The sequence below is a fragment of the Corvus kubaryi genome, unplaced genomic scaffold, assembly GCF_017639235.1.
Source record: "Corvus kubaryi isolate FWS band 111438036 unplaced genomic scaffold, C.kubaryi_AGA036_p1.0 66, whole genome shotgun sequence".
NCBI classification, from domain to species: Eukaryota; Metazoa; Chordata; class Aves; order Passeriformes; family Corvidae; genus Corvus; species Corvus kubaryi.
Window position 1 is genome coordinate 8241966 of NW_024582054.1, and position 27079 is coordinate 8269044.

General features: G+C 35.0%; 1 protein-coding gene across 4 annotated transcripts in view; it reads right to left on the bottom strand.

The window, feature by feature from the left end:
- NOVA1 (NOVA alternative splicing regulator 1) overlaps window positions 1–27079 on the bottom strand; it is a 144028-nt gene that overhangs the window by 116237 nt on the left and 712 nt on the right. For 2 of the 4 annotated variants that reach the window (XM_042047542.1, XM_042047540.1), the window contains exon 2: window positions 25172–25315. The exons of 1 other annotated variant lie outside the window; for it this stretch is intronic. In XM_042047542.1, coding sequence (XP_041903476.1) covers window positions 25172–25315 — 144 coding nt within the window. Of the gene's footprint in view, window positions 1–25171; window positions 25316–26565; window positions 26668–27079 lie in introns of those variants that run through there. One more of the 4 variants, XM_042047543.1, reaches the window with a different exon arrangement.

Sequence of the window (27079 nt, forward strand, 5' to 3'; positions counted from 1 at the left end):
CTGAAATTAGTCAAGCACAGGAATCAAAAGAAAAATTTACATGAAGAAGCCAGTATTCTGTGCCCACACAACTCCTACATATTATCCTGATTGATGCTTTCTTATACCTACTGAGTTGGTACCTTAGGTCATGTTTTTAAACATTTGTTGTATCTTCTCCTTCCATTCTTTTTCCTGATAACTGAACAGCTGTGATAGCTACCAAAACCAAGAGACAATGCAACTTGTACACAACTGATTTCAAAGTGGAAGAACTAGACACAATCTGGCTCAGCGAAGAACCCTGATAAGGGAACAGGACTAACTTTGGTGGCCTAGGGGCCATAAGGAAGAATTTCCTCATTCAGAAATGAACACTAACTTTGGAAAACTAAATGCCTGATAATGCTCTGGGGTACAATGCTAACAAATTCAGTTCAGATTAACTTTTCACAGATGATCACTTCAGGCACTATTTATAAATGTCCAGGTTTAAACAGAAGCAGTTTAACTGGTAGGCAGCAAGTCAAGCAAACACAATGTTAACCATTCATGAACAACATATGGAACTACAAAAGGAAAGTACATATCCTGAAGAAAGTAATTCTATGCAAGTTCAAACTGGATATCCAAATTTTATATAAAATTCAGCTAGGAATAGTACACCTTACACCTGAAGGATGCTGAAATAATTATTTATTTCAATTTTTGAGTAACTCCTGTGAAAATGAGAATCAGAAGACAAATCACAAGCAATCGGTAACATCTTTTTTTGCGCAGGCTTTCTTAAATAATGAATAAGTAAAGGGTAGTGCAGCACAATGATAACAAGGTATTAACTCTACCCATTCAGTAAGTATGCATCATCATGAATGACAAGTCATTAAGTAAATACCACCAAAAGCATCACAAGTAAATATTTTTTTCCACATTTTTTCTTTCCTGTCAACAATGCCTTCTCCATTATCAGAAACTAAGAGTTAAAAAGTGACAATTACTATAAAAAAAGCGTTCTATAACACAAAACTGAAAATTACCTCCTTTCAATTTACAGAAAAAGTCTTTGAAAAACAATAATTAATAAAGAATGAAAGATGAGAATTCAGTGAAGATACAGATTTTTAGTTAGCAAGAATACACATCATTAAAATAATCCCCATTAACACTGTAAAGTTTCTGTGGTTTTTTCTTTTATTGCTAGCTTTTGGATCTAGTTTGAGACACAGATACCTAAAACAGAACTGGCAACAAAAGGAACAGTATCATGTACTTCAACTTCCTTCTGCTTTGAACAAAGATTTCATTTTGTTTTGTAATAAAAAGTGATAATGAAAAACAAGCATTTTTAAAATTATTGTCTCTGTTTCAAGAAGCAAGAAATTAAAAATTCAGAATTTATTAGTAAGATTAGTAAGCTTTCAATCAGAAGGGAAAGAAATTTCGCATGTAACAGATAATATACTTTGTGCAGTCTCATTTGGGTGCAATTGGACCTACTCTTGAAAATGAAAAAATATATCAAGCATTTCAAAATACATAGGGTAGGGCTCTTTTGATTTGTATTTGAATTTATTTGGGGATTTACTACTATTATATTTATTTTTATTTTATTTTCTTGGATCTTAAGGGAGTTACCAAACATTTTACTGATTCCAAACTGGTCTTTAAGCTGTCCGTTTATTTTAGGATATGACTACCAGAAAAGTACCAGCAAGTACTCTCCTCTACCACATTTAATCAAGGTCAGTATTGAAACACAAACATTCTGCATCCATGTGCTTTGAAAAATAAAAAAAAGTCAACAATATATTCCTCCCTTTCAGTCTGCTAGTAACACTGATTTGAAACACTGTTAACTCTCTGACATTCAAGAAGAATAAAACACGTATGAGGCAAATGGTTTTTCTTTCTTACCTAATCAACAGAAGACCTGAACCTGTGCAGTTAATCTGTTTCATTATTACACCTGTCTGTTAGAAGATATAAAACATCTTCAGCCATAATTGGACCACCATTAAATTTTATGCAGAACACTCATTATCTTGCACTTGTTCTGATTTCCATATGCACTTGATTGAAATGTTTGTATTGAAAATAAGAATGCAAGAATGAATGAAATACTGAATGAAACATACTATTCTGAAACAAAAAAAGAAGCCATTACAGAAAGATGTTTCCTTAGTGCATTTTCCCAGTGTTCAGCTGTTCACACAGTAACAGTATTTTTATCACACCCTGCATACAGCTACTATCATTGTGATCTTCCATGATCATGTTAATGGGGATTGTTTTGGAATACTGTTCCTTCCCTTCCACATCCAAATGTTTTAATGAATGGAAAGTGAAAACAGGGGGCAAAGACGAAAAGTATGGGAACAGATTGAAGCCAAGAAAGCCTCCCACTGCCCTAAATGCACTTAATGCATATGAAAACATATTCTACAATGATAACTTCCTGGAAATTGCAATAAATGCTTGATAATGAGGACAAGTTTATATATTCCTTCTTTTTTAAAAATATCTAATTTTTAATCCCACACTGCAAGTAAATTTACTCTTGTCAGAAAAAGGTATCCCTAACGTTTTCAGTTTTGCTATTTGACCAAGGAAAATTTATAAATACCTTCAAATCATCAACAGAAATAACAGACTTCTGGTGAGTTTGGTGAGTTTACATTAACACAAAACTATCATGAGAATCAGAAGGCTATAGACATTACAGCATTCTACAACACCTTTGTTAATATGTGTCTGCAATGGGTTCCTTAGGTTTTTTCCTAAGTAATTTAGTTGAGAAATCTTGGCAGCAGGTAATCTGGTTGAATTTCATTCTGATAATTAGCTGTTTAATTGCATTGAATTTTTTGTACAAAAGTTCACAGCTTCCTCAGGAAATCTAGTTTGTAAGTACAAAATTAAAAAGTGTCTGGGATTTCCTAGACCCATGACATCTGAATGTTTGGAATTTGTTTGGGTTTAAGCTGTTGCACTAGAATGATTTCCCTTACAGGGAACAGCAACAATCAGCATCCCTCTTAACACACACAGATAAAAAGCAGTCTTCTACAGCAGCCTAGACATGCCATATAGAATTATGCCTTATGTAAAAAAACCTTTGAAAATAAATAGATTTAAACACTTAAGATTTGATATATCAGGAAATAAGTCAGATGATTTACCTATGACAACAAATTATCAAGTGCAAAATTTTCAAATAGAGCACCTCTATTACTTAAAATCACAGACAAAAAACACAAACCAAAAGGAAATTCAACCTACCTGCTGCATTTTACAACACATAGCTAGGATGGAGGAAATATATCAGCAATTCCTTTGAGCCTCATAAAATCAGGTTTCACTTATGTTTTACCAAAGCTACCCAAGAGTTTTACTAGTTTTAAGATGACTTCTGTTTTTAAGCTAACCATTACATTTGATTAATCTCTAGCAAAAACACTTTTGACAAACTCACTTTCCAAATGTGCTATAAAGCCTACGTTCTTTTTTTTGCTTTGCTAAGACTTATGGAGACAGTATAGATCAAAATACTTTAGAATTTATATATATACACGTGAGGAATTTTTCCTATTTTCTCCTTTTTTAAAATCACAAACTGGACAAAATAAACTAAATGAGCTATAAGGCTATAACTTATGAGTGAAGTATCACTTCACTTATTTCCACTAATTTCATCAAGGATGATGACCACAATAAGCCTCAATGGATATAAAAGTTAGAAAAATGGCTACAATAACTATTATTCTACAGTTTGACCACCTTTCTTCTCTACTTGGTATTTCCCTAAAACATACTCTTCTTTTCCCTGGGTTTCATTTAGATACTCAAAATTCTGGTTTAGAGAATATGACTCTGTTAATAAACATATGTGAGCACATCTTTTAGGAAGCTATAAAAATAGATATTGTCTTTGCTCATATTATTCCAATTTTTTAACTTTGAATTTAGCTCAATATAGTCCTTAAAATTTGACACTACTTCATTTAGAACACCCATCAGACATTTTTGTTGCAAGTATTGTGAGATTTGGAACAAAAAAAGTGCGTGAACAGGAACATTGCACAAATGGCTATCAGGAATATTTGTCCACTCTTCTTTTTCTCAGTTACTTAAAAATAATATTAACTAAACTTCTCTTATCGAACAGCAGAGAGAGGTCAGTCCCAATCCTCTTGAAGGACTATTCAAAATTTTCTTTTAAATTATTCTTTAATTATCTTTGTTTGTAACTTTTATGGTATTTTAGTCTTCTAGTTTACACTTGCATGAAGTTATGTAAATAAGAATATGGGATACTAAAAAATATTAGATAAGTAGCAAATATTGATAAATGTTCTTGCACGACAACACAAGAATCCTTACAGCTAATAGTCTGGGGTTTAGTCACATCAAATTTACACTAGTAATGTTTGAAATAATTACTAAATTTACAAACACCCTGAATGCAACAAATGGTCAAATTTAATTTACAACTGTTCATATCTATCTACCACAGGAAAGAACACAGTAAGTTTGACCACTGAACTCAAAGCTGGCTCTTAACACAATAATGGAGAATAACAGCATAAACCAAATGCAATACTGGTACTGAAGCATAAGCACAGCAATATCATGATCAAACAGCATCCCTGCTAGCAGCATCACATGAATATGAAGACAGCGCTAATGACAAGTTGGTACTCTATCAGTGACACTCCTAACTAGGAATGAAGTCTGTTCATATATTCACAAAAGTATTTTTTTACTAACAAAATGCAGATTTGGTTTTTTTTGTTTGTACATCAGTTTTGCCTCAACTTCCCAAAGACCATTTTCCTACATACACTGTAAAGAAGGCACCACTGTTCCTCATTTGTTTCTGAGCCAGCATAAGTAATAACCAAAGGTAAAACATAATTTGAGAATAAAATAATAAAATTATTCCACTGAATCTGCAAACTTCTTTTTCTATCTATATAACCTTAGAGATACCCCAAGAAACATATTTGCAATGTGTAATTCCTTGCTTACTTGAATATTGAAGGCCTAAGTTAACTGAAGTTCTTCACATTCTGACCTAAGTGATATGAGTTTTTCCTCTATTTATATAACCTTCTCCCTTTGCATAAGTAAAGAGTTCTTCATGACCAACTACATAAAATGCACACTTAAGAAAATTTCTTCTGAAACAGATGCTCTAGAATTTCAAATTCAGAACCACTCTGTATTTGTAATTGAATCTAGTTTTCACATGGATAGGTGAAAAGTCCTTCAAAACTAGCAGGAGAAAAGGGAGAAGGGAAGAATGAGACATAAAAAGGGAGTATCACAATTATCAAAAGTACTGCAGCTCCTTTTAGGACACAATTGAACTTAAGATTACTTTTTAGAAATCAACTCAGTATAGCACTTGCATGAAAAATAAAGTTCACAGACCATTGAACAAGTACACACAAGCAGAAGAAAGAAAGCTAGAGTATAAGATGCCCACCACTTCAAGTGAGGTGAAGCTCTCCATTTTGACTAGCAGCTTTATTCTAGGAAGTAAAATGCTGGGGTTCATATGACAGTATGGAATGATGACAACAAAATAATGGATAAAACAAAGGATAAATAGAGTGTGTTAAATTGATAAGATTTCTATAAAAACAATACAGTCACAATATTTAAAGGCAGCTCTCCTCCACATCAATCATGAATGAAAAATAATAGTTTCTTTTAAATGGAGTAAAGAGCTTTAGTTCTACATATTTTAAAGTACCACCTATCAAAACTATCACCAAAAAAGCTTTTAAATTCAGGCAAGATTAAATGACAATCACAAAGTAACTGCACCTTTTTAGTATTTACTTATCCTGATTGCTAATTAAAACCTAAAAATTAACATAACCGTTAAAATTGAATGTGCTACACATATATAGAGAGTAATTGGAAACGTTTTATTAATTTTGTAGGTTCTTCAAAGAAAGACAAAACCACTCCCCTAACTTCTGATTCCATCTGAGACATAAATTTTCATGACAAAACCTACCAAACTCATCCTGTAAACTTTAATTTAGAAAAATGCACTATAATGATGCTATTTAATGTTTACAAATTTTCATGAAATGTTATACAAGTACACATATGTGGTGTGTACATAAAACATTCATATCACATTCCTACATGAAGTTAATTCCAAAACTGTTTTCATCTCCTAAACCATAACAGATTTTTGTTCTGCATTTCTATGTGGGACAGAATACAGGAATCTTATCAGTTCCTACGTAATCAGTCGACACACAATAATCTTCAGGAAGTAGGCAGAGATCAGGTTGCTGTCACAAAACCTAAAATATACTCAATCTCACACTGCACATATTGTAAGGGAACCTTGAACTGTAAAATACTTTCAACTGTAAAAATGGTATTAGCATCACTTATGACACAAATCTGTAAGAACTTAGAACTGCCAAAATTTCTGTTATACACAAAAGTATCTATATTTAATGACCCCTCAGTTACAAATAAAGTGGAACTGTGCATGCAACATAATCTGAAAAGATTTTAATATAAATTCTATTACAAAATTCCTGTATTACGAAACCAGGAATTATTGTTACTATTTCAATATGACTTTTGCTTCTCTTATTCAGCTATGCACAGAAATGTAGACTGCTGAAAGGTACAGCTATAGTCACTCAAAGTTTAAGTTGATCAAATCAAAGTTTAAGAAAAAAAAACACTGATCTCTACAAAAAAAGTATTGTTAACAACTTTAGCTACTTTAGAACAAAAATGCCTTTTATTTAGAAACATTAAATAATTCTTACATCTAAAATACTAAGCCAGTCAAAATGCTAAACCTTTCCCTAGACCTCAGCTTTAAGGAAAGAGTAGTCATCACAGGCCCAGAGCAATCAGAAACCTCCCTATTGTCCTTTCACAAAATATCCTGATGTTGATTTTTTGAGATTCCAATTTAGAAGTTGGTAATTTTCACAAATCTTAAGCCAAGGAGTTCAGAGTTCAAAAAGCTGAGCATTGCTTGAATGAAGTATTTGAAAGTGCTTTCTCTTTGCAGTTCCTTTTACTTGTCCCTTTCCTAGAAATCATCATCACTCCCTAACTCCGGCAACCTTGTGAATTTCAGTTAGCCACGCCAAAAATATAACCATTGCGAACAAGAAAGAAAAACCAAAGATATGGAAATGACAAGACAGTCATACCAGAACTCAAGAACAAAAAGGTAAGCTGTATCTAACGTAACACCACACTGCCCATATATATGTGGGCACATATATCTCTCAAATGACCTAATTTTTACATTTGCACAGGCATGCAACACTCATCCAAAATAAAAAGTTCTGTCCCTTTTTAATAACAATTACTATGGATACTGCTCAAAGCTTGATTTTGAAACTTGCTGAGACTGAGCTAGAAAAATAGTTTCTTCATCCCATGAAAGTATTATCAAATAGGACCAAGTTTTTAGAGTTAAAAAAATCAATGCTTTGATTTCTTGCCTGCCTTTGCAAAGGCATGGCAACAAATCGAAGCACATCTCCCCTCACACCCCATGTTGCCAAAGCAGTGGAAACAGTAGTACCATACAAGCAATCACCCAGAGGTTATAGATTAGCTACAATCAATGACAGTAAAGGACCTGAAGGAGGCAAAACTCTTAAACATGTGGTCTAGTAAGCACTCCTCTCCTCAGCAATTTGTTCATACACAACCCTGGTAGTAGTTAATTACAAGATTATAAACCCATTTCCACAGCCTTTTCACATACAACAGGTTAACAACAGGAAATTGAACATGTGAAGCCTTTCAACTACTCGAATTTAAGTTTCACTGTTCCGGTTTAGGCTGGGGATGGCGGAAACAACTGGTTCCCCTTCCATAAACAAATATTTACTACAATTAGAAAACCACAAACTGAAACACAGAAGGGAAACCAGCTTTTAAAAGGCTGATGAGCATACAGAACACGAATAAAAATATAATTACAATATCACGCAAATTAATAGAAAGTATGGTTGGTTAAAGGTAATGGTGAAGATTCTAGAATGCCATGCTTAATTTCAACAGTTTTCATTACCAATCAAACTGATATTCAACTCACACATTATTAATTTGTGAACTTGATCAGATATCCATGTGATACCACACTTGGAGTCACTTGACTCTTAAATCAGAACTTCTCAAAGATAAAAAGTTACCTTAATACCACTTTTTTGTGAAAGGAACCACACATTTTCACAAATAAAGGCTGAGTGAGCAGCAAATCCCAGTGCTAGTGAAACTGTGCAATTTTAGAAGTTCCTATCTGTCTTTAAAAGGTCTTTCATAGAGTGGGGTTATGAATGATAGCTACCTGCAATGAGCTGGAATTGGACTTAATGACCCAAGAGTATGACTGCATGAGTATCGTGTTTTGTTAACAGTTCTGTCAAAAAGGACAGCAATTCTTTTCATTAACTAAATTTCATTTTCTTGTGAAGGAAAAAGAAATGTCTCCTCTGCTTTGCTATCAAAGTCTCACCTTCCCACTAGCTTGTTTGAATAGTCTCATACAAACAGGCCCAAGCTTATAGGGCACATTTTCCTTTGTCACGCTTATCCTATTGTATTTAGAACATCTCTTCAGTGAGTTAAAGGGTTTCACAGCTTTTCCACTGTGTTTCTCTTGTGGAGGAGCTTGGAACTGGCAGCATCACCTCAATTTTGGGGCAGGTGGAAGTCGTTAAAAGGGATATTATGGGTTTGTCTGGAAGTACAACAGAGAAATGGAGTCCCTCATCCATGAGGTCCATTCCACACCTATTTTCCAACATTTCACTTGAATTTGCTTCCCAAAAGATCCCTCACAGTTGCTTTCTATACTATGTTCCTTTTGTATACTCAGCCTAGAAGCACACCAAAGTCTGCAGTAGAAAACAGATGAGGACCTAACCAGCACCAAAAGCTGTAAATCCAATTAATTTTTGCAACTCTTAGTAGCATTTGCCAGTACATAAAGACAAAATTGAGTGAAGTGGGTGTGTCTCTCACCCTCCTTTACATTTTCAGAAAGACAAAATATTTGCACAACACAAAAAGATTAATAATCCTTGTGGTTGGCTTTATCCTGGCTAACAGATAAGTCCCCAAAGCTGCTCACTCACTACTCCCCCTCCTCAGCAGAATGGTGTAAGAAAATACTAAGAGCAAACCAAGAAAAATCATGGGTCAAGATAAAAATATTATAGGAAGTAAAGGAAAACAGGAAGAAAATAAAAAGCCCACAAAAAAAGGCAGAAAGGGACCTGGGGTTGCCAGTCGAGAGCCAACTGAATATGAGCCTGTGTGTGCCCAGGTGACCAAGAAGGCCAATGACATCCTGGCCTCCAACAGCAGGACCAGGGAAATTATCATTCCCCTGTACTCAGCACTTGGCAAGGCCGCACCTCAAATGCTGTGTTCAGTTTTGGGCCCCTCATGACATGAGAGCCACTGAGGGGATGGAGCACGTCCAGAGAAGGACAACAGAGCTGGTGAAGGGTCTGGAACACAGTCTTACGAAGAGCAGCTGAGGGAGCTGTGGCTGTTTAGCCTGGAGAAGCAGCAGCTCAGGGGAGATCTTACAGCTCTCTACAACTGCCTGAAAGCAGGGTGCAGCCAGATGGGAGCTGGCCTCTTCTCCCAGGCAACCAGTGACAGGACAACAGGAAATGGCCTCAAGCTGCACCGGAGGTGGTTTGGATTAGATATTAGGAAAAAATTCTTCACAAAAAGGGTATAAAGCATTGGAACGGGCTGCCCAGGGGAGTGGTGGAGTCGTCACCCCTCAAAGTGTGGATGTTGCACTTAAGGGCATGGCTTAATGGTGAACATGGTGGTGCTGCTAGTGGGACAACAGTTGGGCTTAAGTGTTTTTCAACCTTAATGATTCTGTGACTCAAATAAGTGATGCAAAGGCAACGACCAGTGCCCCTGGGCAGACCATCTCCCAGCTACTCTCTGAGCAAACTGCTAGCTGAACTCTCCACTCCATTAAATTTTCTTTTCTTTTGCTGGGATCTTATATGGCATGGAATAGCTTGAGACAGTTCAGGTTATCCACCTGGCAACTTCTTTTTGCACACCCAGTCTTCTTCCTGGGGAGGTAGGCAGAGTCAGAAACAGAGCAGGCCCTGCCACTGTGCAAACACTGTTCCGCAAGAGTTAAAACATTAATGTATTGTCAACGCTTTTTGGTCACAACTCTAAAACCTGGCACCATACAAGCTGCTACGAAAAAGAAAATTTAACTCCATCTCAGGCATACCCAGTTGTACTCAGAAATCTTTCTTTCCTCCCTTGAGTTTCTTGATCAGTGATTACTATTCAGCTGCACAGTGTGGGATAGGCCAGGTATGTTGATTTTAACCACTGTTAATAATTCTCAAGCATTTAGCGTTAACAATATTTTTTGCCCTAATAAAAAGTGAGGGAAGTTCTACATAAAAAAAAAAAACAAACAAAAAAAAAACCTATATGGAAAAAACACCTTCCTTCTTTCCTCATTACAGATATTTCATCAAGCAAAAAAACCTGACCATCCTGCAATAACAACTGTATCTTTATTAAAAAGAAATCTTAGAATTCTGAAGTAGTTAGAAACACCTAAAACATTATGAGGAACATACACTAGTCAAAGATTCCATTAGAAATACAGCAGCTTATAACTGTTTTAATTTATCAGAAACAGGCTTTTTCAAAGAAAAATATCTGCCATTACCTACAGGTTCCTGAGAGGGAATGAGTATAACAGAATTAACAGCTCTCAGATGTAAAATTACTAATTCCAGTAATACAGTACATTAAACATGCCATTTGAGATATATGCCAACTTAAACTACCACATATGGCATACTATCTAATTATCACAGTTTGTGTTTTCATATGCAGAGCTGTTCTAGTTTTTAAACAATGTGTCAAAATGCAGCTTTATCTGAAAACAGAAAATGCTATCTTTTTATAATACCAGTAGGTCAATATTGCAATTTTAACATGCACAAGTTTAAAAAAATTTTAAAAAGAGAAAAAAAATACATTGGAACAAGTCTGATGTTTTAGAAATGCTCTTCATGTTCCTATTATTAAAATATTTGGGTGCAAAATTAATTTTAATAAGAACATGTTTCTCAAAAATGGTATTTTCAATTTTTTTCTTCCTTTCAAGTCTTTAATTCACCTATTGACACACTAAGTCTTAACTGACAATAAACAAACAAAACAATCAAGTTAGTCATTCTCCCAGTTTTGCATGTGAAAAAAAATACTGTGAAATAGCACATGTACAGACATCAGTTGCAGTCAAGACAGACATCACTTGTGTTCCTTCTTTATGTGCAATTTGACCTCACTCAGAACAATTGCTAGTACAGAATCATACATTCTAATTGCAGTTTAGTACAAATCATGCCCTAAAATATTTGATTTCAGATTCCCCAGCTGGTGCTTCATGTCACTTCAGCTGTTCAGAGGGATTTTTTTTTAATGTTTCTTTGCGCAAATAAGGAAAGAGCTCACACATAATTACCATGAAACATTATGTAATCTTAATCTCTCCTTTTCCAACTCAAACAGGACAATGTATTTTTAGACAATAAAAATCAAAATGTGCTAACAGATAGCACCTTAATAGACAAATAACTATGTAGTAGCCATTCCAAACACTTTGGGGTTTCTTGTCCAAGAGTAAAAAATAATGATACGCTGCTTAGTCATCAGATGCATTTTCCACTGTCTCCCTTAGTTCTCACAAATTGTAGGTGGTGTGTTTGATAATTTCAACAGAAAGCAGATAATATCAGGATACAGTTGAACATACTGTCTCACTCTAAAAAACACAGATTACATTATAAACACGAGAATAATTATACATACAAGAATTTAACTAAAAGTGCCTCCACATTTTTTTTCCAGTTTGAAATAAGCATAAAGTCCTTGAACCTGTAATTACCTTTACAAAAGGTTTGTATTAATCTCAAATTTAAATACATGCAAAAATAATTTTTAATTTTTTTCTGAAATAATTTGAAAGGCATTAGAATCTGAACACTAAAATATATTTTAGGTTTCTATATTCAATAAACAAATAAGGACAATAATTTTAAAAGAATGAGACTTATGTAAACAACTGTACTACAGGAAAACCCAAAGTATTTAACTTTTTTTTAATGAAAAGCAGGAAGGACTTGATTTCTTCCATACATAATTCAAGTCTTCCCCAAATAAAAAGTCCAAATAACCCTTCTAAAAGAAGAGTCAAAACATTTTATGTAATAATAACCAGAAATAGGACAATTTGACTTCATGATTACTATTTTTAAGCCAAAATTCAAATATATCCTTAGAGTTTATTTTTAGAAAGTTTTTCTGTGCCTTTTAGTATTTTACATTAAAACTCTACAGAATCCTTCCCACTAACTGTTTAGATTTTTTTTTTGATATTTTAGTCAGTTCCATACTTCTTCATAAATTTTGATTTATACCTTTCAAAACTAAAATCAAACAAGTACACCAAAACAAAAGACAAAAATTAGTACTTGTAGCAAGAGGAATTATTTGCCAATGGAAGGAGTTTTTAGAAAATGTTTAGTTTGAAGAGGATTTGTAGCTGAATCTGGATTAGATCTAACTCTTCTCTTTTAAAATGGACCTTTTAGCAGGACCGGCATACATTAACATAAAGCCAGTATTTTCCTATATGGAATTAGTGAACACATTTACAAATATATTAAAAAGCCAGTCTATACATAAAGATCAAGAAATCAGGCCATTTTTAACCAAAGACAAAGACAATTCCAAAAAATTATTGATTATATACACTAAATTTTTATCACTTGTTCTGCTTTTGGCATTAGTAAAGGCTTACATATTTGCATTAAAATTTAAAAGGAAGTTTTAAACCAATGTAGTGTTTCTTGCAAAGGGACCATGAACTAAAAGAAAATACTACAAAACTCTTACCCCAAAAGGGGAGAACATTATGGCAAGCTCATAATGGTAAGCTGTATAATATACCTATTTTTTATAAATATCTTTTTATAACTGAAAAGGCACCCTACAATATCCTTACCAGAGCACTTGCATGATTCCTGTGCGCATCATTTACTTGACTATAATAAAATTTAATGTAGGAAGAAAGACATTTCCAAATACAGATTCAAACACCTCTAGCCAGCTGAGATAAGTTCGATTACAATTGTTTACAAGTCTAGAAAATGGTGAGAACACAACTCTTCTCAGGGGAAAAGGTGGCAGCAGCAAATCTTAACTATCATAAATGAGCACCAGGGAAAGAAAAAAAACAAGACAAAACAACAAAACATTCTTTTGCTAGAAAAAGGAAAACGCCTAGAATGACAGAAGTCTTTCAGCAAAAGACCTTAACTGGAATTTTTTTTTTTTTTTTAAATATACTACTAATAATCTATCCCTATGTTTGGGACTATGTAGACTGGAGGTGTATTCCACCTTGCATAAATTCAGTACTTACCTGAAACTAATGTTTGTATACAGAAACTGCTGGTATTATTACTGCTTTTGAACAAGTGTCTCCACTTATTCTTGTGGGAGGCAGCAGAAAACAGGAAAGAAATTATAATTTTCAGTCCTCATTCTTAAGAGACAAGAAAGAATTTTTATTTCTTTTTGCTTAAGGCAATAGAATATCGGCAGTGGAAAGACGGAAGAACTGTACCTGGAGAACTGGAGAAATGCTCACCTCTAGGGGAATATTTGACCTCAAGCAAAACAAAGAACGAGAAACAATTCATCAGGTTTTGATTGCATCCAAATATCTTCACCCTACATAAAAACTGGAAGTTTTACTTATCTGAGGTCATCAGTGATGGTTTTAACGGTGGAATTCCTATTCTGAAGAGCAAGTACAAAAGCAGAAGTAAAAAAGATTAGTGTTAAAATGCTTACAAAATAAACTACTCATTTTTCAGCACTTAGACGTGCTGAACTACTACTGAGATTCAGAATTCAAAAGATTTTTAGTGGGAAAACTTGGAGCTCTAAAACTAACTCAAAGACTAAAAATTGAAATTAAATACTTGTTCACACAATCACTGACTTCCCCAAATAAGCAGCATACACATAGTATTTTTTGGATTAAATATGTATTTTTAACGATCTTCACAGTCTAACATGGCCTATCCAGCAAGATTCCTCAACTTCCCCAGTGGAAGAGGGAAAACACTGGGGACATCCCACATTTTGAAGGAGGCAACACAAGTTATTTCTAAATAGGAGAAACACCTGTGCTGGTGTCCAAGATGAAAACCATCTTTTGCTTTTGAGCAAAGGAGAAAGAAATGGAGGAAATTATAATCCCCTTAGAATCCAGCATGTAAATGCTATGTGAAAACTACTGCACTCTAAAGGGATTAACACAATAAAATCTTCTTAAAGCAGAGTGAATCTTCAAAAATTATTCAATATGGAGTGACAAAGTCTTCTCAAATTTTCTGAGGTATGCTGGTCTTTCCCACTACATAGAAACTTACCTATAAGGATTCCAGAACACCTACTTGTTTCTTTTCAAACTGGCACCATTTCACAAAGTATGCCATCATTCTCCCTTGGTTTGCCAATAAACTGCATCATAATTCAGCAGATAATCACTAATAGCACTGTTTCCTCTAAATCAGCATTGCAACATCACACCTCTTTCTAGACCTACTGAAGTAGGTCATCCTAAAAATATGAAACTTATATTAGTTCCTGAAATACTTGTAGTTTTAAGCACACTTGACTTGAATATCAGATGGCCGTCATCAGCTTATCTGCGCCTCCCAAGTAAGCATACCTTGAAATATGAAAACCTTGTAACACAAAACCAGTCCTACAAATCTACATTAATTTACACCAAAACTCCTGTATGCTTTCTTAGAATCCTTAACAGGGAAAATCCATCCAAAATAAGACCCTTCCATGCTTATAAGTACCAAGGGCATTAAGATCACCCATTCTGAACTCCTATGCACTAATATTTCACAGAAAAAAAAAAAAAAAAATCCTTGCATTATCTTAGGAGCCCATCTAACTACACTCATATTTTTAAGGAGAAGTTCATCAAGTCTTACACGCAGGTGAAATACTGCAACCCTTAGCAAATTGTTGTAATCACTTCTGAAATTTTGTACTGGGAGAAACATGGCACCCAAATAAGAACTAGCCAACCTAGTAAAAAGCAAAATTCTTAACAGTAAACAACAAAAATCTTCAGGCAACCAATACAATGCTGTCAAAATTTACAGGCAGAGACTTCTTTACAAAAGAAAACACTCACAAAGAATTTTGCACGAGATGAAACTTCACAAGTTCCTGGACCAGTCAACATAACACATTGTAGTCCTTTACACAACATATGATTTCATTGTAAAAAAGACAAAGTGAGTTAATAAAGAGAAGCTTCTTTTTCCTCATTCTGAGCATATTCATGTGTGTTGGAAAAGGGAAATATCAAGGTATTTATTTCACAATTATGGATGACTAAATTTTGTGTCCTTATGTCTGCACCAATGAAATCAGAAAGTGCAAAGCTAATAAAGTGTGAAGGACAGAGCTGAACTACTTCTGAACATCACAACTTCAACTAGTAATTACTATCAAACAAAAGAGCCATTAGAAAAGACAATATAGAAACAATAGAATCTTGTTGTTACTAATCAAAAAAGTACCATTAAAAAAACCGAAATAAAGATAAACTAGTTACAAATATCTTCCTTAATTCAAACACTGACCTCGCTACCACTATCCATTCTATGTCTCCTAAACTAGAGGGTATAAAACATTTGCATAAACTGAGGGGGGTTTGTTTTCCAAAGGTACAGGAAACCTAATGGGACAAATACAGCTGCCCATTTAATTGACTTTCTACCATCAAGAGCATGCAAGACTAAAGTTCTGAGACTAGCAGTTACACATATTTCTATGTACACTCAAATATTTTTTAACACTCTGATTTAAAATCAGAGGAACCATTTTTTCTTTCTAAATCCTAGCTATTCAGGGAAAGAACCATCTTGCTAGCTATGAACCAATAAATCAAAAAATAAAAAAATAAAAAAAATTTATTCATTAATAATTCATTCATAATATATCATGTTGGCACTTACTAGAACAGCTAGTCATAGATGTAGATCCATACAGAATTTACAAATCTTATAAAATTATAAATTACATATTTTATTATTGTTAAAGGTAGTGCAAATACTAGATGAGCACTTGGCATCACCAACATAAAACAAACCTACAAAATCATATATCCCTAAAAAAGAATCTTTGTAAAGTTACAACTTCGTTTTTCTTTGTGGGGTTTTTTTTTTTTTTGAGCATTTTGCTATGCTGGAAATTATATGCTGTTTGATGAAGACTAATCTCAACAAAAAACTGGCAGACTTTGTTGTACTGCAGTGCACAGTAAAAGAATCGGAAGTTAGGAAATTATACAGTTACAAGGAATTCCTGGGAAATACAAATTTTACTTTAGATGACAGAGTCGCCAAGTGTTCACCTAATAACGTAAGTAGAAGACATACAAAGAATGAAGTGTGCACACACATGCAAGGCAGAAAACAAACCCCATACATGTTCTACATCTAACACTTGCAACAAATCATTTTATAAAGCTTTAAGGCATCCAGTAGCAGCGTTTCATTGCAGACCTTTGAAAAATCAGCACAGACAGAATGCCGGAAGACCCTCTCTTGTTCCACAGAAGTTTTCTTCAAATCCAGGTCAAAACTCCACTAAAAAACCACCTATTCCCCTTTTTTTTTTTTTTTCTGGTGTTCCTCAGGAAAATTGCTGGTAGACTGCCAGATTACAGTAAAACAAATATTCTATAACCCCAGCTCAATACTGCTGCCAAAACAGTATCTGCGGCAGCACCTGAATTGCTGCTGCTACTACTTGTACTATACACTACCCTACCTGCACTCTGGCATTTCCTAATACCAGATTATAGATGGGGACAAAATGTAAACCACTGTTAGATCAAGCTCCAACACTGGCATATGGCCCAACTGGTCTTTCCTCCCCCTTCCCTTACAGCCATGACATTTCACAGCCCAACTCTTTTGGAATACACTCTTATCATAGTTTTAATTTCATAAGTACACTGGATGCTCAACAAAGCCAACTGAATGGACACATGTCATTTCCTACTTTTCCAGTGCATGACCTAATATAAATATTTTCAATAACTCATGTTATAAAAACTCCACATTGTATATTCAGTTAAATATTTGTAATTTTTCATGTACTATTTCAAAGCCAGAATTTAGAACACTAGGAAGATGATTAATTGCTGCTGCGCCTGATTATCTGGTTCTCTACAGAGAATTTTCTTCCCCATATTGCGCATGAAGAATCTAAATAGGATTAAAGTCACTACTTGAGAATAAAAAAATACATACAAATCTTCCAAGAGCTTTGGAGGTGTGCACTATGGTTCTTGACTCAAGCAAACAGGTGCCACTCTATCAAGTGGGGGAAAATAGTACAAATGTGTGAAGCTCTTTATGTGGGAAATTACAAGAGAGTTAAATGGCACTGAGCAAGGCACAAAAAGTGCTTTTAAAATAGAAACAAGGGAACATGCAGAGAACCTCAGTATCTAATTTAATTAATGATTGAGAATGCAAAGGCTCCAACTGGTGAAACATTAGCAGCAGCCATGAATTTCACTGTAGTTCTGTATAACAAGTAATCTTACCTGAGTGATTCTCAAAAAAATGTCAACACATCGATTGTATTTTTCATCTGATCCTGTCAATGCTGAGATGACAGGCCCTGCAGGATGCAGTGAGAGATCAACGATGAAAAACAGATGTTTAGTCTTTTCAAAATCAAAACCTACAAGACCAGGTAAATACGAAATTTTGTCCAAGATTCATGCTTCTTTATATCCAAAAAATGCTAATGTTACATAACCACTTTCATATACATAAGTTGGCAAGAGCATCTCTCACTCACAAGGCATCTGACCCCAGGTCAATCATACCACCAATGTTTAACTTTAAACCTGGTCCCTAATATACCGTTCTTTCTAGTGCTATCTGGTCACATAGCTAGTTATTTACATCACCTACATCAACATATGTTCTCCAACCTTTCCAACACAAAGGAGACTTGATTTTGTCCATCAGTTATGCAGAACACTTAAACCTTACACAAAATTTACTGCAATTCAGAAGTCAAGAACAATAACTAGCTCAAGCAAAGAGTGATAAATTCATACTCAAAGGCTACAAAAGCATGCTAGCATTGTACAGTTGGGAGCTGCCTTTCATAGATGTGTCTCCAAAGACTGTCTTAAACTGACATTTCAATAAGATCAGTTAAGTTCTTGCAAAGGAATTGCAATGCTTGGCTATTATCAAGAACAGCATATCTAATATTAAGTAAACCCCAGTAAGATTCAACCATAATTAATGATCAATATGTTAAAATGAACACAAGTTTATATGGGTGGATAGGAATTTAGATACTTGTGATTTTTATGTATTAAAATATTTAATGTGTCTATGAAATAGAGGGAAAATTTAAAGCAGAGTATTCTGACAATCCTTTCTCTATTTTTAATCAAAATACAAGCAATTTAGTTGATCTTTATAATGCTGTGAACAATCACAGGTTGGGATGGAGAAACTCCTGAAATCAAAACAAAAATAGGATGGAATAGAGCTACACAAATCTGTACTGTAACTCTTAAAAGATCTCTAGGTTAAAGTATAGTTTGATATTTCCTCTGGGGGGAAGGAAAATGGCCCTGAATACCAGGGTGAATGTAAGGAACCTGATATTTTCCTAAAGCTATGTCATGCACTCAGAATAAAGACAGTCATATATCTACAGTAAATTAATAACCTTGCACATGCACAGCACAATAATTGATTCCACTTGCCAAATACCAAATTCCAATTCTCCATGTTTCCATGCTACTAGAAATCCTTAAAAAGACCACAAGACTGGGCTAAATAAAACAAGCACCAAGCATTCCCACTACAAAACATACTACACTACATCAGAAATTCATACCAGATATAGTATAATTCTTTTCATTTACAGACAATAGTTGTTGTTAGAATAAGCACAAATATTTTTGCTAAATCCATTATAACCATGACATTTCAAAAACACGTGCACCAGCTTCATTACTCAACAGATAGATTTGATAAACAGGAAAAACATATTACAGTTTTAGATTGGATTTGTTTGACACTAGCATAAAATTCTTAATGTACTTCAATCAGAAAAACCAAAAGGCCTACCTAGAAACATGGCCATCAATAAGAGTCAGAAAAGCAGCCTTCCAATTTCTACTATGTATTGCGTTTTATACCATGACACTGCAGCCTCTGAGGCTCAGATTAATTAAGATCAACAGCAGCTGCAGTGCAACGTGAGAAGCACACGGCCACAGCTCTCACCAGTCCAGCTCAATTACCTGCAGCATTCCGACACTGGACAACTGACAACTATGATACTCCTCACCAAGCCATTAACTCCCACTGGCCTACTGACCAATGTTAAGAAACAAACTAAACTCTGAGATGGACTGGAAAGCTCATTGCACTGCTTCAAGACCCAACAATGAGTCTCCAAGATGTTTGCCAGCCAAATCTTAATAGTTGTTGCTTAACTTTATGTGAGCACTGTGTCCAAAGACAGAAATGTGATAGCAATAAGGTGCAAGCCTCTTCCCTAACCACCCCATGCTCCATTTCTAGAGGCCAGTCTGACAAATTCACTAAATCCAAGGTTTTCTTCCCTGGCCAAAAAGCTACTGAACCCTGACAAAATAAATTCTCTGGTCAACTACTAAGGACAATATCTAAGCTAATGAAATTAATTAAGAACAAACAAGATCAAAGAGTATTTGAAAAAGATATTGCTTGTTACAGGTTGCACCAGTTAAGAAAAGCAAGCACATGTTTTGTTTACTGCACAAGGGAGAAGAGGAACACAAGAGATTCAGTCATTCCCTGCTTATATTTTTTAAATTATTAGCTCCAACACATATTCTCTATCAAGAATCCATTAAAACTTGGATCTATCTACAAAAAACTATTGAATTATTGTATTGAAATGTTGAACTTCATGAAAAGGGAAAACTTAAGTCTTATTTAATTTTTTTAAATTAATAACTGCTTTACAGAAATCCCAGCTTTATCAAAAAACAATGCTATTACTAGAAGCACCTTCATCTGCATAAGCTTTCTAACTACTGGAAATACTTTGGTTTTCCATTATATTGAAACCTAGGTAAAAGCAATCACAATGAAAATGTTGAAAAGTTAAAATACAGCATTTCCCTGTCATAACAGCTGTCCTCACTCTGTTCTTTTATTTTGACAACAAAGTTAGTTGTTAGCCTATGTCATTTATTAAAGTTAGACTAACCATTCCAAATCTGTCAGAAGGTGTTATAAACCTTTCTATACGAGACAAAGACACAGCACTTTCTTGCAAACCAAAGCCATTTATTATGTCGAAGTTGATTCACTCATTAACATAAGTCCCTACAGGTAGCAAAAAAATCAGTGCCAAATTTCTACTTTAACTTCTCAAAATTTTTCTAAGCCTACCAAATGAGACGCTGCTAAGTGATAGTATACAAGACAAGTTAGATATGTAACAATCTCAAGATCCTACTAAGTTACATATTCAGTTTCAGCTTCCTTTTAAATGCAAAATACTACAGATCTGCTGGCTAACAAGCTAACTTTTTTTATTCTGTTTCAGTAACCAGGCAACAGACAACTGTCCAACTGAGAATTATCTCTCTGAACAGCTGGCAATCAACACTTGGGAGTTTTTGGTGGTTGGTCTCTTTTTTTTTTTTTAACTAGTACAAAGATCAGTGATTGCTTCAAAAAATCTATACAGCTCTAGATTCCACCTCTGAAATCTCTACTCACTATTTAGTAATTTCCTCAGTCCCATTACCCCTGAAGTTACTCATAAGTAAATGTTTACAATAGAATCTGAAAATCTTAGATATATACTTATGTAGTCTCTAATTAGCTAATGTCAACACTTCAGGAAAAAAAGTAGGATCATCAAGAAAAAAAAAATTAGACGCATTTATTGATGTATGACGAACCCCTTCAAGGAAGCAAGACAACAGACAGCTAAAAAATAAAGCCATTCTCACTTCTAACTCTATTACCCTTTTCCATACCTGGAAGAGCTGTATCTCACTTCAACAAAATTTCAAGTGTTAATTTTTAAAACATTCCTTTCCTTACTAGATTTCATCACTTTTAAGACTTATAAATTAACATTGCAAACTCTATTTCTATAAAGGAAATAACAATGGAGGGCCAAGTTTGTTATATCTTTCTCCTTCCCAGCAGTTTATAGGAGTAATGATGCTATAAGATTATTAATTATAAATTCCTGTAACCTAATGTGTTATTTACACATTCAATGTTTTTGAAAGGTTTTTAAGAGTCAGAATAAGAAACTTTTCAGAAGGGCACTGACACAATGGGCAGCTAGACTATCTCCCATAACACACAAATAGTTTAAAAAAAAAATCTGATATTTAAACAGAAAACATCTAAAAATACAAGTCCCTTGGTAAAAGCACAAAATAGCCATACAATACTTCATACACTCTCTACACAAGATGGGAGAGAAAACTCCTGCCTTTTATATTCTCCAAACATTGAGATCACTGATGATTAGAAATCTACTATAAGAACAACACATCTAATATATTGCTAAAACCAGTAAAACCTTATCCCCATTTAACTGTGCTTTTATTAATCTCTGCTCTTGATATAATCTAATTTAAGTACACCTATGACATCATATTCCAATAAATTGAAAAACACCAACCAAGCTCAAATTCACTCAAGCACCAAGTTCAGACCAGGCAAGAGCCTGTTGCAAGATAAACAACATGGTGTGATGTAACATAATTTTGTGCATGTGTGTGCATATGTGAGAGACTGGGGTGGGAACGCAGAGAGAGGGAGGGAGAGGGAGAGAGTGAGTGCATGCATGAGAGAGAAAGAGAGAGAGAGCGTACGGCAGCGCTCGCAAGGGAAAAATATACACGGCCTGAGTAGCTTTGAGTCCGGTGCTCACTATAATGCAGAATGAGAAACACATAAGCAATGACAGCTTCATACAACAGAAATAATGTCTTGTGTTATTCAAAAAACCATACGGTATAATAGCTTCACAGAATAGCCACTTTATCAAGTTGGCTGAATCTGTAATTAACTTTTGAACCAAAACCTAGTAGTCAATACACACTGTACTTTCTATGCAGAAAGATCAGCACCATTTAGTTTAAAAGTAGGGCATATTTTGCCATTTTAATTTTATTTCTGCTAATCTTAGGGGACAAGCCTGAACAGAAAAGAATCAGGGATAATCTATGCACAATATCCAAAGTCAAATTGCAGGAGTCCAGACAACAAGAAAAAGTCAGCGGGTAACCTGAAAAGAGAACAATAAATTGTGTACTCAAAAATAAAACTGTAGTGGACAGTAATGTATTTATATACTGCTTCCTATCTTGTAAACTAAAATGTTCAATGCAAAGCTGTTTTTTCCTTCAAATTCTTGTAATTAGAGCTGCCATATAATTCTTCAGTAATTATGTCACCTTTTGATGCACAAAAATAATTCCAACAGAAATCAGTCTGCATACTGAAGTCCTATATCACAGGGAAAAGAAAAAAACACTATTAGATCACAGGAACTACTCGTAACTTCTGTATTACAAGCACCTTCCTCCTTTGCAAACAGGAGTTTACTTTTCTAAAACTTTTTGGAAATACAGAAAATTTTCATAGAAGCTTCGATGACAGAACATTCCACAGCGAAACATACATTAAACAAATTTGTAGTCACAAGCATCAGAGGTAAGGACTAAGTAATATCTATTAGGAGAACAGCAGTTGTTTAAAAAACTTCGTAAGAAAAATAAACCATAACTTTATCTTAGCTCTTTCACAAGGTTTGTATTCCCTAATGTTATATGAGCAAGAGAGTCTGGAAGAAACCCAAAAGCCATCAGCTCAAGGAATGACAGGACCTCTGAAAATTCCATGGGCTGGTAGTCAGACGCAAACAGAAATACTAACAAGAGCTGGCCACGCTGGAATCCATTTCCCATCCCTGTTCCATGCTTTAGCAGGTATCAGCCACCAACTTCCTTAAAATGCTCGCTTTCCATATGACACAGCATGGCTGCAAATTCAAGGCAGACTGTATAAAGTCGAACTGGAACTTCATTTGCACCTGTTACTGTGAAAATGCTTGAGCGTCCCTGCCCTAGTTATTTATATTATTGCTGCTGATTTTAAGGGAGAATATGTTTATGTTGCAAATGTTTTTCTCATGTCATTCTAGCTTGTGATTTTTTATTTTTCAAAGGTTCTTCTGCTACTACTGCTGCATCTTTACAATTTCCTATACAAAAAAAAAGTAATTCTGATTTAATCAGAAAACAGAGGAACTATAGTAGAGCACTGAACAAAAGACCTAATCTTTGGAGCGTCCTTTCCAAGTGAGTGTAAATAAACTGTAGTAAAATGAAAAGGCTCGTAATTTGGTATTTGGAATATTCTTCATAAACACCAATTTTCTGTAACATCCTTGCATATCTGATAACCCCTCATGTATAATGCAGAAAATCTATTTCATTTTCATCTATTGACAGTGAATTTAATTTACTATTGCAGCTCTTTACCCAGATTATGTTATTAATTCTGCAATCAGGCTCTTTAGAATGCTTTTATTTCTTCCAAGAGTTGTCACAATTCCACACTGATTTTTTTTTCACCCTATCATACCTTTCAAAATAAAGGATCATGTTTTTCCTAGCTTTGTAAAAAAAAGTAAAAAAGAAAAAGCCCAAAAGCAACAAGCACCACTTCATAAGCTGTAACATTCAACAGGAAGAAAAAGATCTACATGCATCACTTCAATCTCTGACATTTAAGTATTATAAACTACATTCATTAAGGAAACATACAACAGGTGCATTAGAATTTCCACATCAACAATCATATTTGTAAATAGACCACAATATTTCTGTTAATAAAAAGTTATCCGCTTCTGTCTGACAGTAAAGTTAGAGGACAGGAAAACTAAATGCTCCAGTGTTAGTGGTCTGTTTACATCCATACCAACTGCCTTTGCTATTTTGTAGAATTCAGTCATCTTGTTAAAATAGATCAAATACAAAGCAGCTCTTATTTTTCCAAAAAAAAAAAAAAAGTCAGGAGCAGCTAGTCAACTCAATTCTAAATCACCAGTTACTCTTCAAAATAACAAAATCAAAACACAAAAGTGTCAACTATGTTATTTTGTATCAGTTTTTTAAAAGTCCTCTGGAGCAAAGTTCAATTACAGAATGCTAATTTGTTCATCTTTAGGTAAAAAAACCCAATTATTCAACTGCAGAAGCTAAAATCTTGTCTACCATTATATAAGACTCTCTCTTCAGAAATCTTATAAAGGAGGAATGCTAATTCATGTATTTATTATTGTTACACTCAAATACTAAAAAACTTTTCCTGTGCATTAATACAGCTAATATAAAATGCTAATTCTTTTATTCATCCAAAGCATTTCAGTTTTATAATAGTTTTCTTCCACCATCATGATAAACATAATATAAAGAATATCTTAAGAGCAGCACTTGTCGTCTTTACTTCACTCCAGAGCCAATGAACAAAGCAGTGAAGCAGAAAGAAGGTACATAATGGATTTAAAGTAAATGGCCCGTTCTTTAAGAAGCAGTCTCTCATTGTTACTCATTCTAGCTTAATTGTCATTACAATGTCTGGAAACTTCAAACGAACAATTATCTTTACGCCACCTGTCACATTGGTTCCTTAAAGCTAAATATTTTTTAAATAAAAAATAAAGCAATCAATGTTAATGAAAATAATCTTTTGTAGAAATATTGTAAATGTCTTTAAACTTATTTCAAGCAGTTAGTGTCCAGTTCAGTCCATTCCATACACCAAAATAGACAGAATCTTTATATTCACTATTGCACTTTGTAACATACTTTTCTGAGACATAATGCTTCCTGCTGCACTGGAAGCTTAATCATCAATATATGAAACACACTGACTTCTGCATACATGCCTGGGAATTTAAAAATAAAGAATTGCCTAATTTTTGCACCTACCTGGGTAAAAATCTTTGGATTTAGACAGCTTGATGGTGGCCCCAGTCTCTTTCTGCAACTGAACAATTGTCTGTCCTCCCTTCCCAATTATAGATCCAGCAGCATAACTAGGTATGAGGACCTTTAGAAAATACTGGCCATCCTCTGAAAAATTGAGACATGCATGGTTAATATGGCTTATAAGTTGTCATTTTTCCTCCCCAGACCCACAAATAAACAAAAGGTTACATCTTTAAACTCCTCCACTAATTCATGCATTTACATCTAACCAGTTGCGTCATTATACAAGACATGTTTAGACTATGCCTTTGACAGTTTAAAATATCTGCATTTATTCTAAGCAAAGAACCTACATAGGTTCCTTATTTCAGTAAAAGAATGAGAATAATACCAAAATTATATTTCAAAGGTAGATTTTCTTTTTGTAATAGTAACCACAGCATGCAGAAATGATCAGACCCCTTAAAAAAAAACTAAAGCCCTGCATGAAAACGTGGTTAGTGACAACTACAACCTGGCTTGGAAATACTGCAAAAGAAATGACAAAACCAAGAAAGAACGAATTGTAAATTCTAATGGGCTATTTGTTTGTCATTAGCAAACACATGAGAACAGCAATTAGCTATTGCTTGCATTCTTCTTAAGTGAGCAAAACGACTACTCTGCTACCAAATAACCCACCCAAAATGTGGGGTTTTATTCCAAGCATTTCAGCCACTGCCAAGAAAACAACTCAACATGGTGCAGATGGAATCACTTGCCTAAGTAATCCTGATGTATTCCTTTAGCACTTCTTAAGCGACAATGATCTCTTTTAAGCTCATTAATTAAAGGACACTAAGAAGAATTTTTCCCAATTGATCAAAAGGCTAAGTCACTTATTTTAAATACACTTAAAAGGTGACAAGATAGACAATGCCAGTTCTCTACCCATCACTAGCACTACAGCATACCATGGAAACAGGAAAAAATACATAGAATGAATGGAAGGGAGAAAGAAAACAGGATTCCAGTCTGATTTGGAAACTGCAAAAATTTTAGTGCCCTCATGCCCCTGCTAAATCCAGCTACACTGAAGTCTGAGGACCTCTCCATAACTGTCTCTGAAGAAGTGCAAAGCAATGGGGGTACGCTGGTTCCCCAGACTTGTGCTCCCCCAGTAATTATGGCAACGTCCCATTGGCACAGATATCAAAATATCATGAAACCTGTTTCATAAAGTTGGTTGTTGGGGTTTTTTTTACCCCTAAGCACAAGAAATTACCTGAGTTCACCTTACTTCCCTTCCCTGAGACTACAAAGCTTCTCAGTAAGTGCCTGTGTGTGACAGTGGTGCCCACCCCTATTACCATAGCTGGGGAACCATGCTCTCAACATTGGGCAAATAAATTCACCTCTGCCTCGGTGCATTGTTATGACGACTCCAGTGCAAACGGATAAAGGAGATGCTGGTCCCGTTATAACTCATCTCCTCCAGGAACAGCAGGATGTTAACTAGCGAGTCCCCGCAGCCGAGGGGCGACTCCCCCCGCCACCAGCCAGCCCTCGCCCCCGGCTCGGCACGGCAAACACACGCCGTGTACGCGCTGACAATGGAAGTGAGGCCAAGGAGGAGGAAAACGCACGGCAAGGCTGAAATTCAACTTGCGACCCCGAGGATGTGGAAGGAGGGAAGAGCGTTTGCCGTCTCTTCCAGCTGCCATTTATTTTCGCCCATCCTTAAACGGGCGAGGGAGATAGCTGGGCTGCGGGAGCCCCGTGTGCTCCCTCCTCGCCTCCGTAGGGTCACGGCTGTGCAGCCCCAGCGTGGATATTAAATAAAAAGACTGGTAGATGCTGAAAACCGACGCCATTTTGATGAATGATAACATTAGAGAAATGGGAATCTTTGGGCGGGGGGGCTGGGGG